Source organism: Cervus canadensis, chromosome X, assembly GCF_019320065.1.
Source record: "Cervus canadensis isolate Bull #8, Minnesota chromosome X, ASM1932006v1, whole genome shotgun sequence".
Classification (NCBI taxonomy): Eukaryota; Metazoa; Chordata; class Mammalia; order Artiodactyla; family Cervidae; genus Cervus; species Cervus canadensis.
Genome location: NC_057419.1, coordinates 135,768,055 through 135,790,343, shown reverse-complemented (window position 1 = coordinate 135,790,343; position 22,289 = coordinate 135,768,055). Strand labels below are relative to the sequence as shown.

The following is a 22,289-nucleotide window of genomic DNA, read 5'->3' as shown; positions in this document are numbered from 1 at the left end:
GTGGCCCAGAGATGTGAGAGGAGGGCAGAGCCAATGAGGAGCAGAACTGACACACCCAAGCCTTCCCTGCACGCTCACAGATCCTCCAGGAGAGCTTGAAGACAGGCGTCATGAACTTTCAGCAAAACAGACCCTGAAACACTTTCCTGGGGACAGATATGGAACATGGGTCACAGGGTCTTCATTTCAACACACAGCATTTGTCAGAATCCCAAGAGTAAAACCTAAGTGTTATTCTTGGGATTTTTACAGTCTACTTAGTTAGCATTTAGGACTTGCTTCACTATAAGATCGTTAGCTCTTAGGTGGCAGTAGGTCAAATAAGGCACTTTGGGGACCTGTACCTGGTGCATTCCTGGGGCTTGGCTTACTCTCTGAGGCCTGAATATTAGTTTGGGTTACTTGATTGTTTACTACTCGTTTCTTTATTCCTGCCACCCTTTGTCAAAAACTCTCCCCTCTCAGTTCCAGTGAAGTGGATGAACCTAAAGCCTGTTATACAAAGTGACGTAAGTCAGAAAGAGAAAAACAAATATTGTATATTAACATAAATATATATATATATAAAATCTATAAAGATGGTACTGATGAACCTATTTGCAGAGAAGGAATGGAGATGCAGGCAGAACAGACTTGACACAGTGACAGAAGGAGAGAGTGGGACAAATGGAGACAGTAGCATCGACATATATACACTATGATGTGTAAAATAAATAGCTGGTGAGAAGTTGCTATATAACACAGGGAACCCATCATGGTGTTCTGTGATGGCTTAGGGGGGTGGGAGCAGGGGAAGGGAGGGAGGCTCAAGAGGGGGGAGACATATGTATAATTATGACAGATTTGCATTGTTGTACAGCAGAAACCATCACAACATTGTAAAGCAATTTTCCTCCAAGTAAAAAATAAAATAAAAGCACTCTAGATATATTTAAACGGATACTAAATGCTAAGAATGAGAATATAGATATTTGAAGGCCCTTTGCAAAGAACTGGTAAAATAGTGCTTGCTTCATCTATTGATCTATTTTAGACTGAGTCAATCTTTTTTTTTTTAATTTACTTGTCATTAAACTTGATTAGTATATACAAAGAAAAAAAAAAACAACTCTCCCCTCTGTTTTGTCTTATGCCCACATGCTGGCCTCATCCCGCCCTTAGCAAGCCTCCCCTGCTCCTATGGCTCTGCAGAGAGTTCCAGCATCACATCCACCAGGGGACCCCTCTCTGCTCTGGGAGAACACAACTGCATCCCTTCCGTTTCCTGTCATCCTTATTCTGGTCGCCTTCCAGTCCCTGTTTTCTTTCCCCCTCCCCCAGAACTGTCCACATTTCCAATGTGTCCCTACCAACTTCTCTATCCTCCCTCCAGCCATGCTAACTGAGCAAGCGGTTTTGAGCGTGTACCCTGTGCTGAGCGCTGGAAACCACCGGATGTCTCTGAACCATCCCTTTTCTAACTTTCCTGGTCCCTCCGTGGAATGATCTTCCTTCCCCTGCTATCATCCTGCTCTGGCAAATAGGCTTCCTAACAAAACGCCCACCTGCATACCCTCTTCAGTCTTCCTTTCATCCCCATAATGTTGCCACTTGGAGAACCTCTTGTCCAAGGTCAGCAAGCTCGTCTTAATCCAGAACTGACATTGAACCTCTTTTCTTTCTCTCACCACAGGAAATCATGTCCCCCCTTCCTTATAGCCTACCATCTTGCTGCTCCTCTCTCACTTGGATTCTTCACTTCTCCCCAGTCTCTCAGATTTGATGGGAAAGGGGAGATGGGTCATGTAAGAAAGCAGCTTCCATCGAAGCCCTGCAGTGCACCAGGATGACAGGCACATTATACACAGGGTCAGGCTTGCACTTCTCTGTCCCCAGGTGACTCTGCAGGATCATCTCATCACCCACAGCCTTCAGCTGCATACAAAGGAACACATCATCTACCCCCATTATACACCCCCAATCCTAACTGAGATGGGAAGAGTTTGCTTAAACCATCTTCCAAGTGCCCCAGTGCCTAGCACAATGCCTGGCTCATAGTATGAACAAAAATATGTTCTCTGAAATTAATTGGTAATTTCAAAAGTCACATTATTGATTGTGGGATCCTAGACTCTGCCTCCTTTATTCCCAACTCACAGGAACTTCCAACTCTGTTTGAATTCTCCTACCGTCCAATTAGTTGTCTACTCATCTCCTGCAGAATAAACACTTGACCTTACCAATCCTATGTCCAGATGCCTACTGGATAACTCTGCTCAGATGGACTTCAAACATGTTCCAAATAAAACTCATTTTTTCACCAATTCTCATTCTCTAGTTTCCTACTGGTGAATGGTTATTACTCTTCACTCAATCTATAAAGTTGCTAATACTGGAGTCATTCTAAACTCATCTCTCTCTTTGCTCCTGATCTTGATGGTGTAACTTCAGCCCCTCACAGGGACCCCTCCTCCCATGTCTAACTGACTTAATACAGTCTAACAGCTTCCTATAGACAATCACCAGCTCTCTCGCTAGAAACCCACTTTCCACCCCATATAGCAAGTACCACTTTCTAAAAACCAGATATGAATGCATCATTCACTTGCTTCAAAACCCCCACTGGGGTTCTCTGGTCTGGAGATCAAGTATAACTTCTTAGTGTGGCATATATCAATTTGCCAACAAAGATCCATCTAGTCAAAGCTATGGTTTTTCCAGTAGTCATGTATGGATGTGAGAGTTGGACCATAAAGAAGGCTGAGCACCAAAGAATTAACGCTTTTGAACTGTGGTGCTGGAAAAGACTCTTGACAGTCCCTTGGACTCTAAGGAGATAAAACCAGTCAATCCTAAAGGAAATCAATCCTGAATATTTATTGAAAGGACTGATGCTGAAGCTAAAGCTCCAATCCTTTGGCCACCTGATGTGAAGAGCCGACTCACTGGAAAAGACCCTGATGCTGGGAAAGACTGAGGGCAGGAGAAGGGGGCAACAGAGGATGAGATGGTTGGGTGGCATCACTGACTCAATGGCCATGAATCTGAGCAAGGAAAGACAGGGAAGCCTGGCATCCTGCAGTCAATGTACTCATGAAGAGTCGGATGTGACTGAGCAATGGAACAACAACAACTGGCTTCTTTAGAATAAGGCTTCTCAAAGTCATACAGGCTTAATAAATGCATCTGAGAGCCAAGAAACATCTTTCCAAGGCACCATCTTCATACACTTGATACACTGTGTATAAGTTTGCAGCAACTACCCATGCTCCTTGCCTGCTATCTCAACTTCTCACTGGCTTCTTCCAGGCCCTCTAGTTCCTACCTCCACTTGTTTCATCTTTCTGTGCAACCTATGTGGCCTTTGTGATTCTTTGTCACCCACACCCACATTTCTTGTTTGCTCTTGTCTGAGCCTTCTCTCAGGCTGTACCCTCTTCTTGCACTGATTTCCTGACCTGTTGCCCAGTCACACCTTTCTCTTTCAAAACCCACCTCCTCCCCGACTAAGCCCACCTGGCTCTCATCTCATTGTTTTTCGCAGATTCCCCTGAACACTTAGGTATTTAACTCTTCAGAAGTATACTAATTCATAATGAATGCACTTTCATGTTCTGTCTCACCCATTAGAATTCCCAGTGGATAGAAATTCTGTGCCTTTTATTCCTTTAGAAGTCCTCTCACTCCCTCCCCCCACCTCCTACCCTCCCACAGTGCCTAGCAGGATCTAGTCCAAGGCTCCACCTAGCATAGAAAGTGGGAGAGTTGCTATTAGGCTTGAGTGGTTTTAAAGAAACATGACCACCCAGGGCAGTTCCAAGGAGTCAAACAGAGCTTTGAGACAACCCAAGAATCGATATGCAGTCATCTTCTCTCTGTCTCTCTCAGCCCCATCAGTGAGATCATAGCTTTCCAGCTGTGAGGTCTCCACATCTGGATTGGAGTTGATGTGGAGCATTGCTCCTGTTCAGTGAGAACACAGCCGGTACTTCAGTTGGGGAGACAAGACGTGGAAAACTAGATGTGTTTTCCAAGGAGTAGTGAAGACAGTTGTCACTTACTCAGTGTTGTCCTGGTCACCAGCTTGAAGTGATGGAGTTCTTCAAACATCCTCTTGGAGATCTTCTCAATATGGAAGTGCTGGAGGATGCCTGCGGCCAAGCAAAAAATCAGGCAGGTGGTCAGGTGCTGTCTGGAACCAGCAACGCTGTTTTCTGCTTGAGCTAAGCATATCATCTCATTACTGGGGCTTAGGAGTCTCGAGCTGGGCTGTGTAATGTGCTTAACTAGGAACTTGGTTGGCTCAATGGTTATAATTAACTGCTTTTGTTTTCTTGACTCACTGACCTTCCCCCTGGTTCTCCAGAGGATGGAGATAAGGGAGATAGAGCTGCTGACCGTGGGACCCATTCCTGGGGAAAGCCACGGGGAATCAAGCATGGGTGCTGGTTGGAGTTTCTGTAGCCAAAGGCATTCTGCCCTTGCCCCCAGTCTGAGTTGGCTATGTCCCTGCCAAGCCACTGGGCTGCCCCCCTGGCTCAGCAGTGAGAACTTGAAGCGGGCTTTGCACACGGGTCATTTGTGTAAATGGAGATGCCATCCCACTTCCTAAACTCCCCAGAAAGCATATTTTCCTTTGGGAAACAATCATAGCTCCTTTCGCTTTCCCTTATAAAAATGGGCAGAGTGAAAATAACCTGGCTCCCACAGTCTCAACCTTGCCCAAATAGCTTTCATCAGAATAACGTGCAAACAACAGAAAACTGCCTTGCAGTTAAGGAGCAATGTTACCAGCCCACTTAAATAATCCTCCAGAGGTCTACAGGGAGCAGAAGACATGGAACCTGGGTTCTCCTCTGTCCAGCATGCACAGATCTTTGATGACCCAGGGTTGTGTACAACAGGTTGTTTAGAGGTGATAGTAACCAGTTGAAAAGCATCCACACCCCTCTGTGGGGCAATGCCAGTAGGGAAGCCAACAGAAGAGTGCTTAGTCCTGGTGACTAAGGAGCTAAGGAGTTAGAGATGGCAAACCAACATTCCTAGGTCAAAAGCAAAAGTAAACAGTGCTGAGCCTTATATGTGTGTTCTAGCATATTTTTAAAGGGTAGAGAGAAGTTCCTGTTCTTCTGAGAAAGAAGGGAGACAAAAAAGGTTCAGAAATACTAGAGCAGTTGTTCCTCAAAGGATGGGTCCAAGTACTGCCTGTAGCAGCATCATCCGGCTATTTGTTAGAAACGCAAGTGTTTAGATACTCCCCTTGGCTGACTGCACTCACATTTCTTGGATGGGGCAAGGTAGCTGTGTCTTACCCTAGCACCTTGCGTGATGTCGAAACTTACTCAAGTTTGAGCACTCTCGAGCCTTAGGTGGGATCCAGTTGCAAAAGGATGTGCATTATTTCCCAATTGAAATGTCACCTCTACACTTGGAGTCCTTGAAAACTTGACCAGACTAGATCAGCCTTAGTCTTGTAGCTATGGGATGATTTGAATAGATGTAGGTTCACAATGAACAGAATGTGGCTTGCTTGGGTAGTCAATGTGAGTAATCAGGAAAGGAATGGGATCTCATGCCTGGGATTGTCCCTGCAGTGAGACTATAATGTTCTTGAGGCAAGAGGTCCCAGTATGATTCGAGACTCTGCTTGGCACTGAATGAATGCATTTTTCATGTTTGTTAAGTTTCATCTTGGAAACAATAGTAGACTACATTTGCAAAGTTTACAATCCCGGCTGTACACTAGAATCACCTGTGGAGCTTTCTGAACAAACCCTTAAGCCCAAGCCCCACTCCTGGACAATTAGTCAGACTCTCTGTGGGTAGGATCAGGCATTGGGTACATAAAAACCTTCCCAGATGAGTCCGATGTGCAGCCAGGGTTAAGAACCACTCCTCCAGCCTTGGTTGTGTGAGAAAGACAACAAACCCCTATGGTCAATACTTACTTTTTAGCCCAGGTCACAGTTAAAGGCGACAATAGCAACTGTATGAGTCATGTGTTCATTTCTAAGCAAATGGGAAATCTTCTGACTGAAACAGGGGAACAGGTTGAAGAAAAATGAAAGTGACTCTTCCCTTCCTTCCCTGTGTCCCCCTTACAAAACAACAACAACAACAATAACAAGAGATTAATGTCGTCTGGCTCACCTTTTCGAATGGTCCAAACGTGGACCTCTACCTGAGGCGGTCTCTCTGTCTCCAGTGCTATTTTTCTGGTGGTCTCCCCATCCTCCATGAACACAGACTCATACACGGGCATTGTTTCTTCTCCACAAAAGTAGCCTTTGCTGTCAAAGCTTTGGCCCGGAAGTTCTTCTGGAATCAGGAAGTGAGTAGAGACTTGTCATGGTTTTCCAAAAGTCAAAGCAAACCTCTGAATTTATGTAATCTCAGCATTCATAGCACTGCACAAGCATCAAAAGTGGACAATCTACAAGGACATTCCTACAGAGATAGAAATCCCACCAACATTTCACTGCCCCTGTAACAGTCACCAGATCACAAAAGAGCACATGACCTTTAAGTCCACGTGATGACAGAACACCAGCCCCAAACTTGAAAAGTGGAGCTTCACGAGGAGGAAGAATGTGACCAGATACAAAGGTGCTGGGCACTTAAAGGAACAGAGGATTTTCCATGCTGGGTCAGGATCATGGTTGGCCAACAGAAACCCAAGGAATGGGCTGATGAAAGGCCTTGGTTAACTTCCCTGACATCATTTAGGTATACTTAGAAAACATTTATGACACTCATTTATGTGCATATACTTGCCCAAAGGATCTATCCAAATTGGCCTGACATTTCTGAATGCTCTTTGATTTGTTTTCAAGGGGAATGCTAATACCAGATCAACACCGGTGCCAAAACCTAGATGTCAGATTAGTCATATGTACACTATGCCAAATGAACGGTTGGAAGACACAAAAAAATTGGTCAAATCCCTCAACTATGGATCATTTAAAGTATAAACTAAATTGTTGGATTTCAACTTCCAGGCATAGGGATACCATCCCCCTTACTCCTTCTGCTCTACGCTCCTCTTTCCTCAGCCCCCTACCAAAAGAATTTGCCCTTGGTTGGTTATCAGTGAGTTAAGTTCTTATTGGCCTCATAATGAACACCCTCTTCGGCTGTGTATTTAAAGCGTAACGCTCAAATCAGGAACAACAAAGAAAAGCTGAGGACACCCTGACAGATTTTGAATATGTGCAGAAGCCATCTGTAAGAACATCTGATGAAAGTATTGGGTGTTGAGTGCTTTGGACCCGTGACTCTAATTAGGGGGATTCACTCTTACCCCATCAGACGCATCTGGACTAGAGTTTGTAATCAAATTGCTATTGCATGTCTCTTGCTGACCTGATTACCTCTCCCATTCCCACCACCATTTGGGCACTATAAGGACAAAATCCTAGTCTTCTCTGGGTGACTCCAGGTTGTATTACACAATTTGCAGATTATCCTAGAGTCAAGCTTGCTTTCCCCTCTTGTCTTTCTTTTCAGTAATTTAATTACTTGGTGGGCTGGTCTTTTTTGGTGAAATGCTAGGTAATTAAGGGATGTGTGCTAGCACTTTCCAAATGAGTGGAGCGGGGAAGAGGTCACGGAGTATACAGGAACCTCTGTGTATTAATTACCAGCTTTAGAATGAGAGCCTGGTTCATGTGTTAAATCCTGCTCACCAGCTATAGCTATAACTGCCATAAGAAATCCATGAAGGGACTGCAAGTACCTATAATATGCTAAAAATTTCTCCCAGTGTCCAGAAAAGTCATCCTGTCCCACAACCCCTCCCCTCCAAGAGCTTAATTTACTCACTACAAGGGATCGACAAACAACAAAATCCATTAGTGACTCACCCAGGCTGGCACGTGAAAATATTAAGAGTAAATAAACAGAGTGTGTCTTTTGAAGTACCTGCCAGGCAACCTCTTCATTCCACACCCTTCACTTCAAGGGGCTTCCTGATCACTGCGTGTTCACCTACTTTCATTTTCCTCCAGGGAAGAATGACACGCCTGAAGTCATTTCTGGCCATTACCACTTTCCATGAGAATATTCATGTCCTGAGCTCTCCAGAACTAAGAAACTGAGAAACCATTCCTTACGGAAGTGGGGATGACTGATGCAGATTTATCAGTATTATCCCAGCCTGAGAAACAAGCTTTAAGTCTTAAGCTTTTCCTGCTGTAACCCAAAAGGAATGTGTCATTATGGGAATTCCAGGTATTGGGGTGGTATGGTGGGGTTGAGAGTGAGTTGGGGAAACTTCAGGCAGTAGAAGTCCAACACAACTCCAAAGATGGCCACTGATACATAAAGCAAGGCCAGCTTCCACCAGAGCAAAGACGAGAGAGAGGTGAAACTCACATCCTATATTTTGACCTTGCTTTGTTACTGGAGGGCCCTGCAATCATTTGTTCTAAGAAAATTTTTGGCTGAATCATTTGCAAATTTTCTCTCTTTTCCATTCTCAGCATGAATAACTGAATTTACTCTTCTTTCTTCTGTCAATCTCTTCCCTGCTCACTCCTTTATTCCTTTTCTTCTGAGTTCTATGTCATTGTCTAAGAGGCCGAGGATGTCATGACCTTCCCCTTTTCACCCCTTCACATCATTCAGGACTCTACTCAACATCATTCTTCATAGAAGCTGGCCCTTAGCAGTTTTTTGAAAATGCTCCACCCTGCCTGTCCCATTTACCTGATCTCTGTGTTGTTTTTTTTTTCCTTCCCAGTACTCAGCACCACAGAAAATTACCTTATAGTTTTGTGTTCATTGTCTTTCTTCTCCTGCCAGGATGTGAGGAGCATTGCTGGCAAGTAGCCTGCGTCTGTCTGCTTTATCTCCCTATTCTCAGTGCCTGGAACCGTGTCTTGCACACAGTAGGCACAGAATATGTGTTTCCAAATTGCATGCTGCATGAACAAGTGCACGGCCCTTGAGGCTCTGAAGTCACCTCTGTGGCTAGCGACTCTTGGAGGGAAACATGAGTATCAGAGGAAACTTACAATTCACAGACACCCGTGTGTGGCCCACTGAGGGCAGGTGACAGAATGGGACAAGACACTCTCTCCTCCATGTTGGCCAGTAAGTCTGCCATCTCTACATGTCTGAGCAGTGTGGGAAAGTGGGAAAAGCCACTCTTCCAGAGAAACAGGTTTAGTCAATGAGACTCTTTAAGATATTGCCAATTGGGATTCTGAGAGCAGTTTTTAAAAATAAAAGCCTTTATTTCTTTTTCTAGTTATAAAAGTCATACACATTTACTGCTGAAAATTTAGAAAATGCAGATAAACAAAAAGAATAAAATAAGAATTGCCCATCATCCAGTCACCCTAAGATGGCCACTGCTACATTCTGCCATATGTCCTTCCAGTTTTTTTTTTTTTTTGGTCTAAGCATATTATCAATGCTATCCATAAACACAAGTAGTGGGATCATAACTACAGATTGTTTTGTAGCTTGTTCTTTGTACTTAATAGATGTATTGCAAGCGTATTTCTGTGTCATTAAATCCTGTTCTATGGTGATTTTTAATGGCTGTATAATACACCACAGTGCAGATGTACCATAATTTATGTAACCATTTCCACGCTGGTGGACTTTCAGGTTCTTTCTAATATTTCACTATGGTAAACAGCACTGCAGTAAAAATCCTTGTTTGTATATATCTGTATGTCTCTGATCACTTTCTTTGGATTTCTAGTAGAACTGCTTAGCCAAAGAGTGTAAGGTGGAACACATGTACACCCATGGCTGATTCATGTTGATGTATGGCAAAAACTACCACAGTATTGTAAAGTAATTAGCCTCCAATTAAAATCAATAAAAATTTTTTAGAAAAAGATAAACATAAAGATTTGAATAAATGTCACTAATCTGAAAGGCAACACTTGTTCTGTGTCCTGTGCTCACATCCTTTTGGCTCCTTCCCCCTTGTTTGAATCACCTACACCCATCCAATCCTAACCATACACAGAAATGGGATTTGGTTTGAAGGTGTGAGATTCAAACTGGAATATTACATAGCGGGAGGGTTTAACTTACCTGGGTAGTCTAGGTAACTATTAATTTGTGTCTGCAATTATCTTGTTGTATTACTTTTATGATTCTAGGTGTTACACCCTTGACAGGAGAGAACACTGTATTGGTGGACCTACTTCTAAGTGACACTAAAAGGCTTGGGGTTCCAGTGAGATAGTAAACTTGGAAGTTATAAGGTCATCGTGGCTGGGTGGCCGCCATGTTCATGTCTGCAGAATGTGCTGTCTCCCTGTCCCTACTAAGTATCTCTCATCATCAACCTTAATGCCCCAATCCTTCACTCCATATCAGATAGCTCCTGGCCTCCCTACCCACATGTTGCCTCCTTTACTTTGGAAGATGAAGGTTGTTGCATTAAGAAAGATTTTGTTTGTGCTATAAATCAGTGCTTCTCAAACTTTAATTTGCATTGGAATCACCTGGGCAACCTTGTTAAAATGCAGTTGGTCTGGGGTGGGACTTGAGAATCTGCCTGTCTAACTAGCTCCCAGGCACTGCTGGTCCAGAAACCATACTTTGATTAGCAAGACTATAAACCAACCTGAGCCTCCGGCAGTGGTTCCCAAAGTTGTCTGCAAATTACAGATAAGAAGGCCTGGGGGTCTTCTAAAATTCCAAACCCCAGGCTACACCTCAAATGACTTAACTCATAATCACTGGGGATGAGACATAGGTATTTTTAGAAGCTCTCTGCGGGATTCCAATGTGCAGAGAAGTTTGGGAACCATTGGCCTACATGAAGATGCTCAAAATACATTGACTAAGTTTGTGTTTACCTGCTACTCATGAGGAATTGCCTAAATTGTATAAATGATAAATGATTTAACTCTTTGCCTACATTTAAAAACATTTGTTCTTTTTTAAAAATCTATGTTTACAATAATGCTTTGTAAGTAAACATAAGAAATGATAAATTCATGTGCCTGGAAGTGACTAATTCATTCAGTCCTAGAATGTTAGAGCTGGAAAAGCCATAAGAAATCTACTCTAACTCTCTTTTTACAGAGAAAGAAACTGAGGCTCAGAAAGGTGAAGTAACTCATTCTAGGTCCCACAGGAAACCGGTGGCAGAGCCAGGGCCAGAATGATTGATCACCAATCCAGTACTCTGTCAACCCCAATACTATGGACTGTGTTTTTCTCTAGCTCATGTGTCAAAACCACAATTTAACTAATTGATTACCTTTATTAAAAAAACAAACAAACAAAAACACTTCACATCTTCTACTGGCCTAGAAAAAACAATGGGCTGGAAGTGACCTGGGTTCCAAGCCTTGGTTTTATTATCTATTTCTGTGACTCTGGGCAAGTCACTTCACTTTATACACCTTAATTTTCTTTTCTTTAATAGAGAAATGATAATATCATAGGATTTTAGTATCTGAGGAAGCTTGGATATCAACTGATTCGGCACATTTCCAAAGTCACACAGCAGCTTAGGACCAGAACCCACTCTCCTTCCACTGTACCTCACCCATTTCTAATCCTGTCTGCAAGAGAAAATGGAAGTAATTGTGCTTTGACAAGTTAAATGGTGATATTAGCGAAGGAGGCTATTGTCCTTCCTAATAATCACAACAACCTAACTTCTCTAGGATTTAGAAAAGCAAGGTTTAAGTTCAGTCTTTATGGCTACATGGGTTCAGAGGTGTGGTAGACACAAGCAAATCCCCAGCCAATTTCTGGTAAGTCAATGTCTTCCAAGCAACCACCTTATCAGCCCTTCAAAAGGGGAGCGAATATAGCTCCTTATTAGTTATTAGTAGAACTATCACTGTTACAAATACATGGCAGGTTTCTGATGCTCAAAGAACATTGAGGATGACTATGTGGGGAATCTTGGTCAACCAAAGGCAGGGCTTCCAACCAACGCACCTTTTGCCTTTTTACCTGGACACACCTTGCAGCACTTTCCGTCTATTTTTTGAGGATACTTGCAGGGGTATCGATTGGGGCAGTGGATTTTCTTGCACTCTTGCTTGGTGACATTACAAGTGCACAGCACACACTCCACAATGCCAAATGCCCGGAGGTTTGGGTGCCAGGACTCGCCATGGGAATAGGTCTTTCCATTGGAAACACACACTGGAAGAGAACGCAGGACTGGAAATTAAAGGCTAGGGAGCTGAAATGGGCCCCTGTACTCAGAGCCCAAGCCCTGAACCCCTTAAGACATCAAGCATCCTTCATTCTTGTTGTGGCCATAGAGATAGGTTCACAGAGCAGCTTCTGTAACCAAAGAGTGTGGGCCTTTTTCCACTGTCAGCAATTATTCCAGATCTCCAACAGGCCTCTGGATGCCCACAAGGGCCTGACACATAGTAGGCCATCAATAAATATCTTCTAAATGGAGGAATGAATGGGTGCATGAAAACAGAGTTCTATGTGTCCTGGGTGTCTGATAAGGAACTTCCGCTAGAATGCTGCATTCAGACCTGCAGTTCCTAGAGGATTGGGATGGCCCAAGTGTGGATGTGCTTCTAGGCATGAAAATCTCCCAGGAAGGTTCGCTGCCCAGGGAGGCTAGAAGCAAACACTACTGCTCTTCTCGAAGTTCTGAGTTTTTCCAGATCCTGAAGCAAATCCCTTCAGAAGGTCAAATGCTGTGAGAATCTGATCTAGTAACACAGGTGGGTATGAAGATTAATAGTGCTAGCTTACTCTCTAACATGGGAAAGAAGTTGCTGAGACAAGATTGAAAGGGAAAGGACCCACCCCTCCTGGGTAAATGGTGGAAGGCAACCTTTTTTGCCTCTAATCTTTTGGTAATATCCCATCTCTTCATAGCGACTGTAGAGATTTGGCTACAGTGAATCACTGCCTGCCCTCCAGCTACCCTTTGGTGGTCTCACATTTATTGAGTGGAAGAGAAGGCACCAGCTCCATGGTTTTTCAGTGGGGGGGGGCGGTGCTGGGGCTTGCAAGAACAAGCATTTGGGCTGTAGGCCATGGGGCCTATGAAGGGAAAGGGTCAGAGGAACAACCTTCAGTGCAAACCAACCAAAACATATCTGACTCCTAAGGTAAGGCACAGAGCTAGGCTCCGGTGTAAGACCTGCCCATGCTGCAAACAGGGAGGTCTGAGAATGAGTTCTCTCCTTTTGGAAAGTGCTGAGACATTCTGGAGATTTCCAGCCATGACGGGGACTGGGTGTGTTTCTCATTATTCCCATCACCTCATCATACCCGGGGAGACCTGTAGGCATTGAAATCAACAACATCTCTAGGGTGGGTCCTATCACTTAAGGAGGGGCGAGGGTGGGAGAAGGAGCCCCACTTGGGGCGTTTCTAGGAACTGACTGATTTGGCTGCAAGACAATGGCCTCAGAAGGATGACTCACTGGGCTATTTCTTTCTCATCAAGTCCACTGGGTCACATTAGGAAATATGGATGATTTTGGCTGCCTTTTCCTATCCTCTGCAAGAGCTGCTCGAGTACTAGGCATTCTAACAGGTCAATCTATGTAAAGATTTCAAAGAACCTAAACCAGAGAAGAACTGAATTACAGAGAGATAAAGTGAGGATGGAATCACAGGACAAGATGGACCAGATGTGTTGTTCTCTCTCCCGTCCACCCCTCTTCTCTCTCCTCGCCAGACAGTGGCCTTCCCTTCTGGACAAGGATCACGTGGGTGCAGATAAGAATGATGGGGTCTCATTGTTTCTCCTCTTGGGGTCTAGCAAGGGACAGAGGAGATGTATCTCAGAGGAGTATGCTATCAGCAGGAGGGATAGGAGCACGGCAGGCAGGACCCACAGTGATGGAGAGCCAGGTTACCTCTCCCCTAAACACTTGGACTAGGGGAATCATCCAGACTAAGTAAGAGCCTACACTCTGAAAGGCAATACAGTGAGATCGCTTCTCTAGGGTAAAACGCAGCCTTCTCCTCACCAACAAATTCTCAAGATGGTTTTGAGTCATCCAGCTGGGGCGTTGGGAGTTGGAGGTGGGGACAAGTGACTCTCCAATGAACTATAATAGAAAAAGGTCAGGAGAGAATGACTGAGTCCAAATCAACGGGGGTAACGAATAAATGTAAGCCAGCTGGGGCTTTTGTAGGCCATGGAGAAATGAAAGGATGAGCCTCTGCCCTGAAAATGAAGAGGTCTGTGGAAATTATGGGATTTAGGATTTTTCAAAGTCCATTTCCCCTCCTGCTTTTTAAGACTTTGAAATTCTTTCAGAGCAAATGGAATCTATTCAAGTCAATTTAGGATTGAAAATCAAACTGCATCTTTACCTAAACTCCTCCTCCTCCTTTCATAAACTCATATCAGAATGCCTTGGAATTTCAAAATAATAAATTTCAAATCAAACCCAGATCAATAGTAAATATTTCCAATTCTGCTAATACATCACCATTTTTTATTAAGAGTTTTATTTTGAATGTTCTTCTTTTAAGCCTCTTAGTTTCAAAAGCAATTAAATTTTTTTTAAATCTGTAATCTGAAATTTACATCTAACTAGTAACAGATGTGATCAACTAGCTTTGGCCTGACTAGCTTTGTTGAGATTTATAGTAGGGGTTCTTTTAACGGATTGTTTTTCACCCATGTTATTCAATCATTTGGTTTAATAATTTATTACTTTTAACCCATTCAGAGAACTGCCTTTGATTTGTTTTTCTTTTAAAGGAAACAAAACATGTTTGTGGTTTCATAATAAGGAATCAGCTGAGCTTGTGCTCTGATGAGCTGGTTGACAGGATGCCTAGAAAAGTAAGAAGTAGTCAATTGTTTGATTGAATTTCTCACCCCATCCCACTACTGGTAGGGTAGGGAAGTGCAGTGCAGGGTCTCGGTGGAGAACTATGTGCAGGAGGGAACGGGGCTGTGGATTCGTGTGGGTGCCTGCTGTAGTCTGCTGGTCATCTGAGTGTGCTACACAATGGTACTAACCTAATCAGTCTGCCTGTGGCTCAGCCAGGAGGTTTCTGGATTTCTCACTGGATTATTCATTTCTAAGCATAATCTCCTCCTATGAGTTAGAATCCCTGCGTGTGGAGCCTGGAATAAGTACCTTCAACAAGAGTCCCAGGAGAAGCTGGGGCAATGAGGGATAAGAATTGCTATTTCTAAGGTTCTGATGAGAAATTTATTTATTTTTTTTCCGATGAGAAATTTAGAAGCGTTTAGAGCTGAGTACCTTTGAATATTGGGTGTCTGGATGGAAAACAAACCACCTTTCATCTTGTTAAAGCCCCAGTGAACTTTCCCAAACGACTTTCAACCCCCAGGGGCAAGGGATAAAATGCTGGATGGTGCATTAGATTCACTGCTTTCTCACCATTTGTCCTTAAGTAAGGACAGATATGCCTGAAATATAAACTATGGCCTTTGGACTGACAGTCCCCTGGAGCTGCTTGTCCACACTAGCATGGTAGACTGGATGCTAAGTGATCCATGTGGGAATGTCTGATATGCCCGGATAAAGGGTCTTTTCCCAGCTCCAGCCCTCCAAAGACTGGGGCCGCTGAGGCCCCGACTGGGTGTGGTACCAAAGAAGCCTGTCCCTTACCTTGTCCATGCTTGTGTTTGTTATTGATGACGATCTGTACAATGGTCCCCGAGGCTTGCTGTGAATCCATGAGTGCTCCCCGGTGACTTCTGGCCCCAGGAAAGCGGGGCAGACCTCCAGCCTGTCGGCTCGGTGGAGGATCATAGTGTGAGCGGTGGTAAGAATGCCTCTGTGAAATGACAAAAGGACAAACTCAGCTCCCTCCGATTCTGCCCATGAGGAGACCGAGACGGATCTAGCTACCTTAGAGGCTGTTTGATGAGTTTTGGTGATGAGCTCTGATCTTAACTCCATGTCCACTCAAACCCAATAGAGACATTGGGATGTGTAGGACAAATAGCACTGGTAGCAGGCTGAGATGTCTCTCTCTCCTGGTAGGAGACTAGATTAGATTCACAGACTAGCCTCGAGGGAGAAAATAATCCCCCAGGGTAAAGTATCTTTCCTGTTCCCAAGAATCTCACCTTTGGGTTTAAGAAGTTAGATTGTTGCCTGCAATACAAGGCAGAGTGTGATAGAAGCCAAAGGAGAAGGATAAAATGCTGTGCAAATTAAGACCAAGATAGAGAGCTTGTAGTCGGGGAGAGTCTGTGACCTGGGCCACGAAGGGTAAGTAGACTTTTTACAGGCAGACTTGGTGAAGAATATTTCAGGCAGAGATTTCCAAGTTGAGAAGGTGTAGCAGAGAACATAGAATCCATAAAAGGGAACAGTTGGAGGATAACATTCCAAAAGTGGGTTAGAGCCAGATCATGGAGGACTTGAAATGACAGGCTAAGGGGCAAGGACTTTATTTGGTAGGCAATAGGGGTGAGGGTGTAGAAGTCTTTCAGGGATTTTTTTTTTAAGTATGGGGGAAAAAAATCAAAACTGTGTTTCAAAACACTGAGTCCTGATAATATGTAGGGTGAACTGGATAGGAGGAAGAGGCAGGAGGCAACTCTCATCTGGATAAGAGGTACTGACACGCAGGAAGATGCAGACAATGAGATGAGGTCACAGAGCAGGGCGCAGATACCCCAGACGTTTTATGGACAGAAGCATTGATTATGGAGGATGATACTAGAATGTCAGCTCCAAAGGCGAAGACTGCTGTATCCACTGCTGTATGTCCAGTGCCTTAAAATAGTCTCCAGCCTCTAGAAGGTGCTCATCAAAGCCTTGTTGAATGGATCAAGGAAAGCCGCAGTCCCTCACAAAAGCTTAGAGTCTTGTAGTACAGATGACTCCATCATTGCTCTTTCAGCAAGGGTTCAAGACACACGATGAGTCCATATTCTGCTATGCACCCCTCATCCAGGAGATGAAGTAGAATAGGGGTAGAGGAGAATGGAATGGACAGAGATTGCAACCTTAAGGCTTAAAACCAAATAATAGTGTGTTTTAGGGGTAATTGTCAGGGGTAAGAGAAGGGGGATCCCCTGAAAGAACCAGGCAATTAAATGACAGAAATAGCAGGGGACATTGAGATGGCAGTTATGGGGTCCCCTGACCCCACCATCACATAAAACATTTCTTATAGTTATGCTCCATAGATACATGGGAATTATTATTACTCTCCTGGTTAGGGGGTGGGAAGGCCTTGGTGGAAGAAGGAGAGAGTGAACAGGAGCTGGAGTAGGAGAAAGAGAACATTAATCCTATATCCAAGAAGAGCCCATGCTGGTACATTGCTATAAAAACTCACACAATAAGAATTTGCATCAATTTATTATCATGCACACAGACAGTATTCTCAGTGCAAATATTTTTCATTCCCACAATGGCTCATATGTCTTTTTCTGCCACAATCAACTCACATTCCACAAAGGCCATTACAGACTGTTCTGTCCTTTCTAGAGTTTGGTAAAGTTTTGCCAAAGGAATACTGTTGCCAAAGAGAGGACAGTTTGGCTGGTGGGTGTCCTATTGATGCTGAAAGGAGGGGGTTCAACGGGGCTAGAATTTGAAAGAGAAGATTGCTGACCCAGGATAAGCTGCAAGTACAAGGAGTTCTCTGATTCATGCGGGCAAACACAAAATGAAAAGCTCGGTACCAGGGACTCAGAGCCTGGACATATGATAAGGGTAGAAAAATGATTCACAACACACACACACACACAAACCTCAGGGGTTTTGATCAGAGGCCAGCCCAGCCCTCTCCAAACCTCATCTCATTTAAGACTTGTTATACAGACAGAGAAACTGAGGCCAAGAAGAAGAGGGACTTAATTTGGGGCGAGAGCGAAGGCAGAGTTTTGGGAGACGGCAGAAGAGTGAGAGAGCGGGGCAGGAGAGAGGAAGGCTAACAGGAGGAGGACGTGAGGGAGATCATATCTGGTTAAGCTCAGGAGTCCACAAATATTTGCTTAAAAGCTGCTGCAAAGAAAAATTCTCTCCTATATAGAAGTCTGCTACAGCGTTCACAACCACACACACCACTGGTCTCCACTTTGGCTGCACAGAGAATCACCTGGGGAGCTGGAAAAATACTGATCCCACCCCCAAGGGATTCTGATTGAATTGGTCTGGGGTAAGGCCTGAGCAACGGAGATTTTTAGACACTCCTCAGGGAACCATAATGTGAAGCCCAGGTTGAGAATCACTGACACAAAGGATCTCCTGTTTTGGCCCCAGGGTAGGGGTGGTGATGTGTGATTTTGATTTAGGAGTAATGGCTCTTTAAGAGTTGTTCCCTGAACAAACGAAAGAGGCTTACCAGAGGCCTGTCTGACCTCAGAACTTACCAGGAAGGAGAAAGAGGCATTAACACCTTGGAGTTGTAAGTGAAATTGGAGCTTATCTTTAAAACCAGCCTTGAATAATAGGCTGCTTGAGGAAGCAGGTCAAAACCAGTTAGGTAGAAACGATCACATAGCGAGGCTTTGTTTTCTTCTGCTCAATATTTTGGTATTATTTGATTTACTGACTTGCAGGACTGACAAATATCTTGGGCTTCTGAGCTGGCTGTTACACAGTTCTTTCCGGGTGTTAGAAAATCCCCTGCCATGGTAGAAGCTACCCGGGAATTTCTTCTTGGCTTGTTCCAATGTCTAAGATATATGGGCTTTTTTTGGCAGAGACAGGAAAATATGAAAGTGTAGAAATGGCCTTGGAAGTGCCTTCGTGTTTCTGTGTCTGTGCTACAGTTTTGCAAGCGCACTCACTGTGTGTGCTAAAGAATCCGCCTGCAGGTTCGATCCCTGGGTCGGGAAGATCCCCTGGAGGAGGAAATGGCAACCCACTCTGGGGGTATTCTTGCCTGGGAAATTCCATGGACAGAGGAGCCTGGCAGGCTACAGTCCATGGAACCACAAAGAGTCAGACATGACTGAGGACGCATGCACACAGTGCATGCATCATTGGGGAAACTGGGTCAAGTGTACACACCACCTCTCTTGTGTTATCTCTTACGGTTGCAAGTGAGCCTACACAGAAGAAAAAGTTTAATCACAGAAGAAAAAGTTTAATTTGAAAAATGTTTCTGAATGTATTCTAATCCACATAGCCGTGAGACGTGACATCTTAGTCACAAGTAACCTAGTACTATCCCCGTCTGGGAGACACTTAGGCCAGTTTCCTATCCAGAGCACTGGTCTGACAATGTGAATGAGACACGGATTTTTACGTGCTTCACATTGTTTGTATGCCAAATTCTTTCACTTTTGGTAAGAACTGGTGATGGTAAATCTCTTGAGTAATCTATTGGGGGCAAAATCAGAGTTTGGCTGTTGTCCAAAACAAAATTATGCTTGCTTTCATGTTTTGGCTTTCCACACTATGGCTACTTCACATACCGCCCCCCTCCACACACACACATTTCCCCCGATGGAACAAGGACCAGTTTATATAAAGTTATGAGCTGGAAATCAAACGGAAACCATTTTAAGTTTTTACAAAGGAGTCATCACTGAATCGCAGGTTCTCCTACTTGTGCATTTTGTAAAACTTGGTAAACTGAGGGTTTTCAGCCCCCTTGGCAAAATAAACCAATCAGCTCTGTTTCTGTTGACCCAAGGTTGTGATGGTTTCCTGGGAACAGGAACAGTCTACTAAAGAGCACCATCTACTGAATCAGAAATGTGTTGTTGGGACTTCCCTGACAGTCCAGTGGTTAGGACTCCAAGCTTCCAATGCAAGGGGCATGGGTTCCATGCCTTGTCAGAGAACTAAGATCCTACAAGCCACATGGTGCAATGCCAAAAAAAAAAAAAAAACACAAAGAAGGAAATGTGTTGTTAGGGTTGACCTTCTTTCCCTCCCATGGGCCTGCAAAGGGTATTCAGAAGGGATTCTCTTACCTTCTAATAAGTCTGAAGAATTTCTCTCTGATTTGGGACAAGCTCCTATGAATCAACATTAAGGAATGGTCCGCCCTCCACCTTTACAACATACACACATACATTTCACTCCACCTTCCATGCCCATTCATTCAACACATATTTATTGGGTGCCTACTATGTGCCAGGTACATACTTTTCTGTTACTACAGATGCTATTTATTATTTAAATCATATCCCACAGTATCTATCCCTTGTAGAACAAAGGAAAATATTTATTTATAATAAAGTGGAACCATCTGGACATTCTGGCCTACAAGGCCCAAATATTTGTTTCTAAAGATAGGTCTTGATCTCCTTTGAAAATTTATACCTCTTTCAAGGTCCTGCCTTCTATATCTGACCTTTTTTTGCTATGGGAAGTATCGGATTAAGTCCAGTCCTGTGACTAGCAGTTTAAGAAGAACAATGAAATGAGGCTGAAATACAATGATGGAGATGGGGTTAGCCTGTGATGAAGTCAAGAAGAAATGAAAATTAATGGCATTACCAGCAAGACCACCGAGTGGGCCACAGTGCTTAGTGTTGGGGGCTAAGGCACCCAGCTTAAGGTGACTGAGACCTAAATTTGGCTTAGAATGGCATCTGGATGGCAGTGACTAACTTGCTAACTGCTAAGTCACTTCAGTCGTGTCCGACTCTGTGCGACCCCATCCCTGGGATTTTCCAGGCAAGAACACTGGAGCGGGTTGCCATTTCCTTCTCCAATGCATGAAAGTGAAAAGTCAAAGTGAAGTCGCTCAGCCATGTCCGACTCTTCGCAACCCCATGGACTGCAGCCTACCAGGCTCCTCTGTCCGTGGGATTTTCCAGGCAAGAGTACTGGAGTGGGGTGCCATTGCCTTCTTAGCCACTCTCAATTTCATACCATGATAAAAAAAAAATTGGGGCTGAGAAAAAGGTGAAATTCATAACACAGAACAGGGAGACTGATATCCTCTCCTATCAGGATCTGGAAGGAATCTCACTTAGTATAAAGCTGGTATATCGCTGGATGGAGAAAATCCTTCCTTGGGATCTATAACTGGAAAGCCCACTCTCTCTTGCAGGAGGGCTGTTTTTTTTTTTTTTTTTTTTGAGACATCCAGAGTATTATTCTCCACCCCACCCACAAATCCTTCTCTACTCATTTGGAAACAGGAATGTCTTGAGAAGAATATGAGTAGGCAATAAAACAAATGCAAATCCTTTAATCTCACTGCTGAGGGCGTTGGCAAGCTGGGGACATGAAGTCAGAAGTGGCACATGTGATGGCCTTAGCCATACTGAGATGTTGGTACTCATTATTTTATTAGGTCCTGGATCAACACCTTCTCTACACCCTCACGATTCTTGGGCCTGACCTATAATTCCTTACCTTATATCCAATGTCTGTTGAGAACTAATTCCTAAAGTTTTCAAAATCATTTAAATTTATTACAAAACTAATTCATGCTCATTGAAATATATCAAACAATACAGAAGATACAACACAAAGGTGGCGCTAGTGTTAAAGAACCCACCTGCCAATGAAGGAGACCTAAAAGGCACTGGTTCAATCCCTGAGTTGGAAAAAGCCCCTGGAGGAGGGCATGGCAACCCACTCCAGTATCCTTGCCTCGAGAATCCCAAGGACAGAGGAGCCTGACAGGCTATAGTCCATGGGGTCTCAAAGAGCTGGACACAACTGAAATGACTGAGCACAGAGCACGCACGCACCTTTCCTCCTGCCCACTTGCACCCCTTTGAGAGTATCAGTCTTAACACCTTGGTATATGACCTTCTAGATCTTTTAATATGCATTTACATATATGCACAGACAACTTTCACAGAAGTAAATGACAGTATACATTGTATCCTGCATGTTGTTTGTTTACAGACTATATCTTGGCGCTCCCTCCACTTTACTGCATTTTGATGTTCAGTACCACATTCTTTTTAACAACTGTATGATGTCCCATAGGTTGGGTTTATTTAACCAAGACTCTAGAGATAGCCTGTAGGTTGTCTCCTTTTGTCTTGCTTTTATGAAAATAATTCTACATTGACTGCTCTGTTTACTTCTATTGTGGGCTTCCCAGGTGGCGCTAGCAGTAAAGAATCCGCCTGCCAATGCAGAAGACACAAGAGATGTGGGTTTGATCACTGGGTCAGGAAGACCCCTGGAGGAGGATATGGCAACCCACTCCAGTATTCTTTCCTGGGAAATCCCATGAACAGAGGAGCCTGGTGGGCTACAGTCCATGGGGCCACAAAGAGTCAGATACAAATGAAGCGACTGAGTACACACACTTCTATTGTACAAGGGTATGAGGAATAGCCATTTATGTGCAATGAATGCCTTTGTTCATTTTGTACTTTTTGGACATTTTTTACTAAATTAAAGATTCTTTAAATTCTATAATGTTTTACCATTTTAAAAAGTTGCACACTCACGATTTCA

The 22,289-nt window shown here is 43.8% G+C and overlaps 1 protein-coding gene across 8 annotated transcripts in view; it reads right to left on the bottom strand.

Moving 5' to 3' along the window:
- CHRDL1 (chordin like 1) overlaps window positions 1–22,289 on the bottom strand; it is a 127,414-nt gene that overhangs the window by 2,352 nt on the left and 102,773 nt on the right. For 4 of the 8 annotated variants that reach the window (XM_043459116.1, XM_043459117.1, XM_043459118.1 and 1 more), the window contains exons 8-11: window positions 15,549–15,717; window positions 11,905–12,114; window positions 6,130–6,297; window positions 4,041–4,130 (exon numbers count right to left, since the gene is read on the bottom strand). In XM_043459116.1, the coding sequence (XP_043315051.1) occupies window positions 4,041–4,130; window positions 6,130–6,297; window positions 11,905–12,114; window positions 15,549–15,717 (637 nt within the window). The remainder of the gene's footprint in view (window positions 1–4,040; window positions 4,131–6,129; window positions 6,298–11,904; window positions 12,115–15,548; window positions 15,718–22,289) is intronic. The other 4 variants (XM_043459120.1, XM_043459121.1, XM_043459122.1 and 1 more) reach the window with 2 other exon arrangements.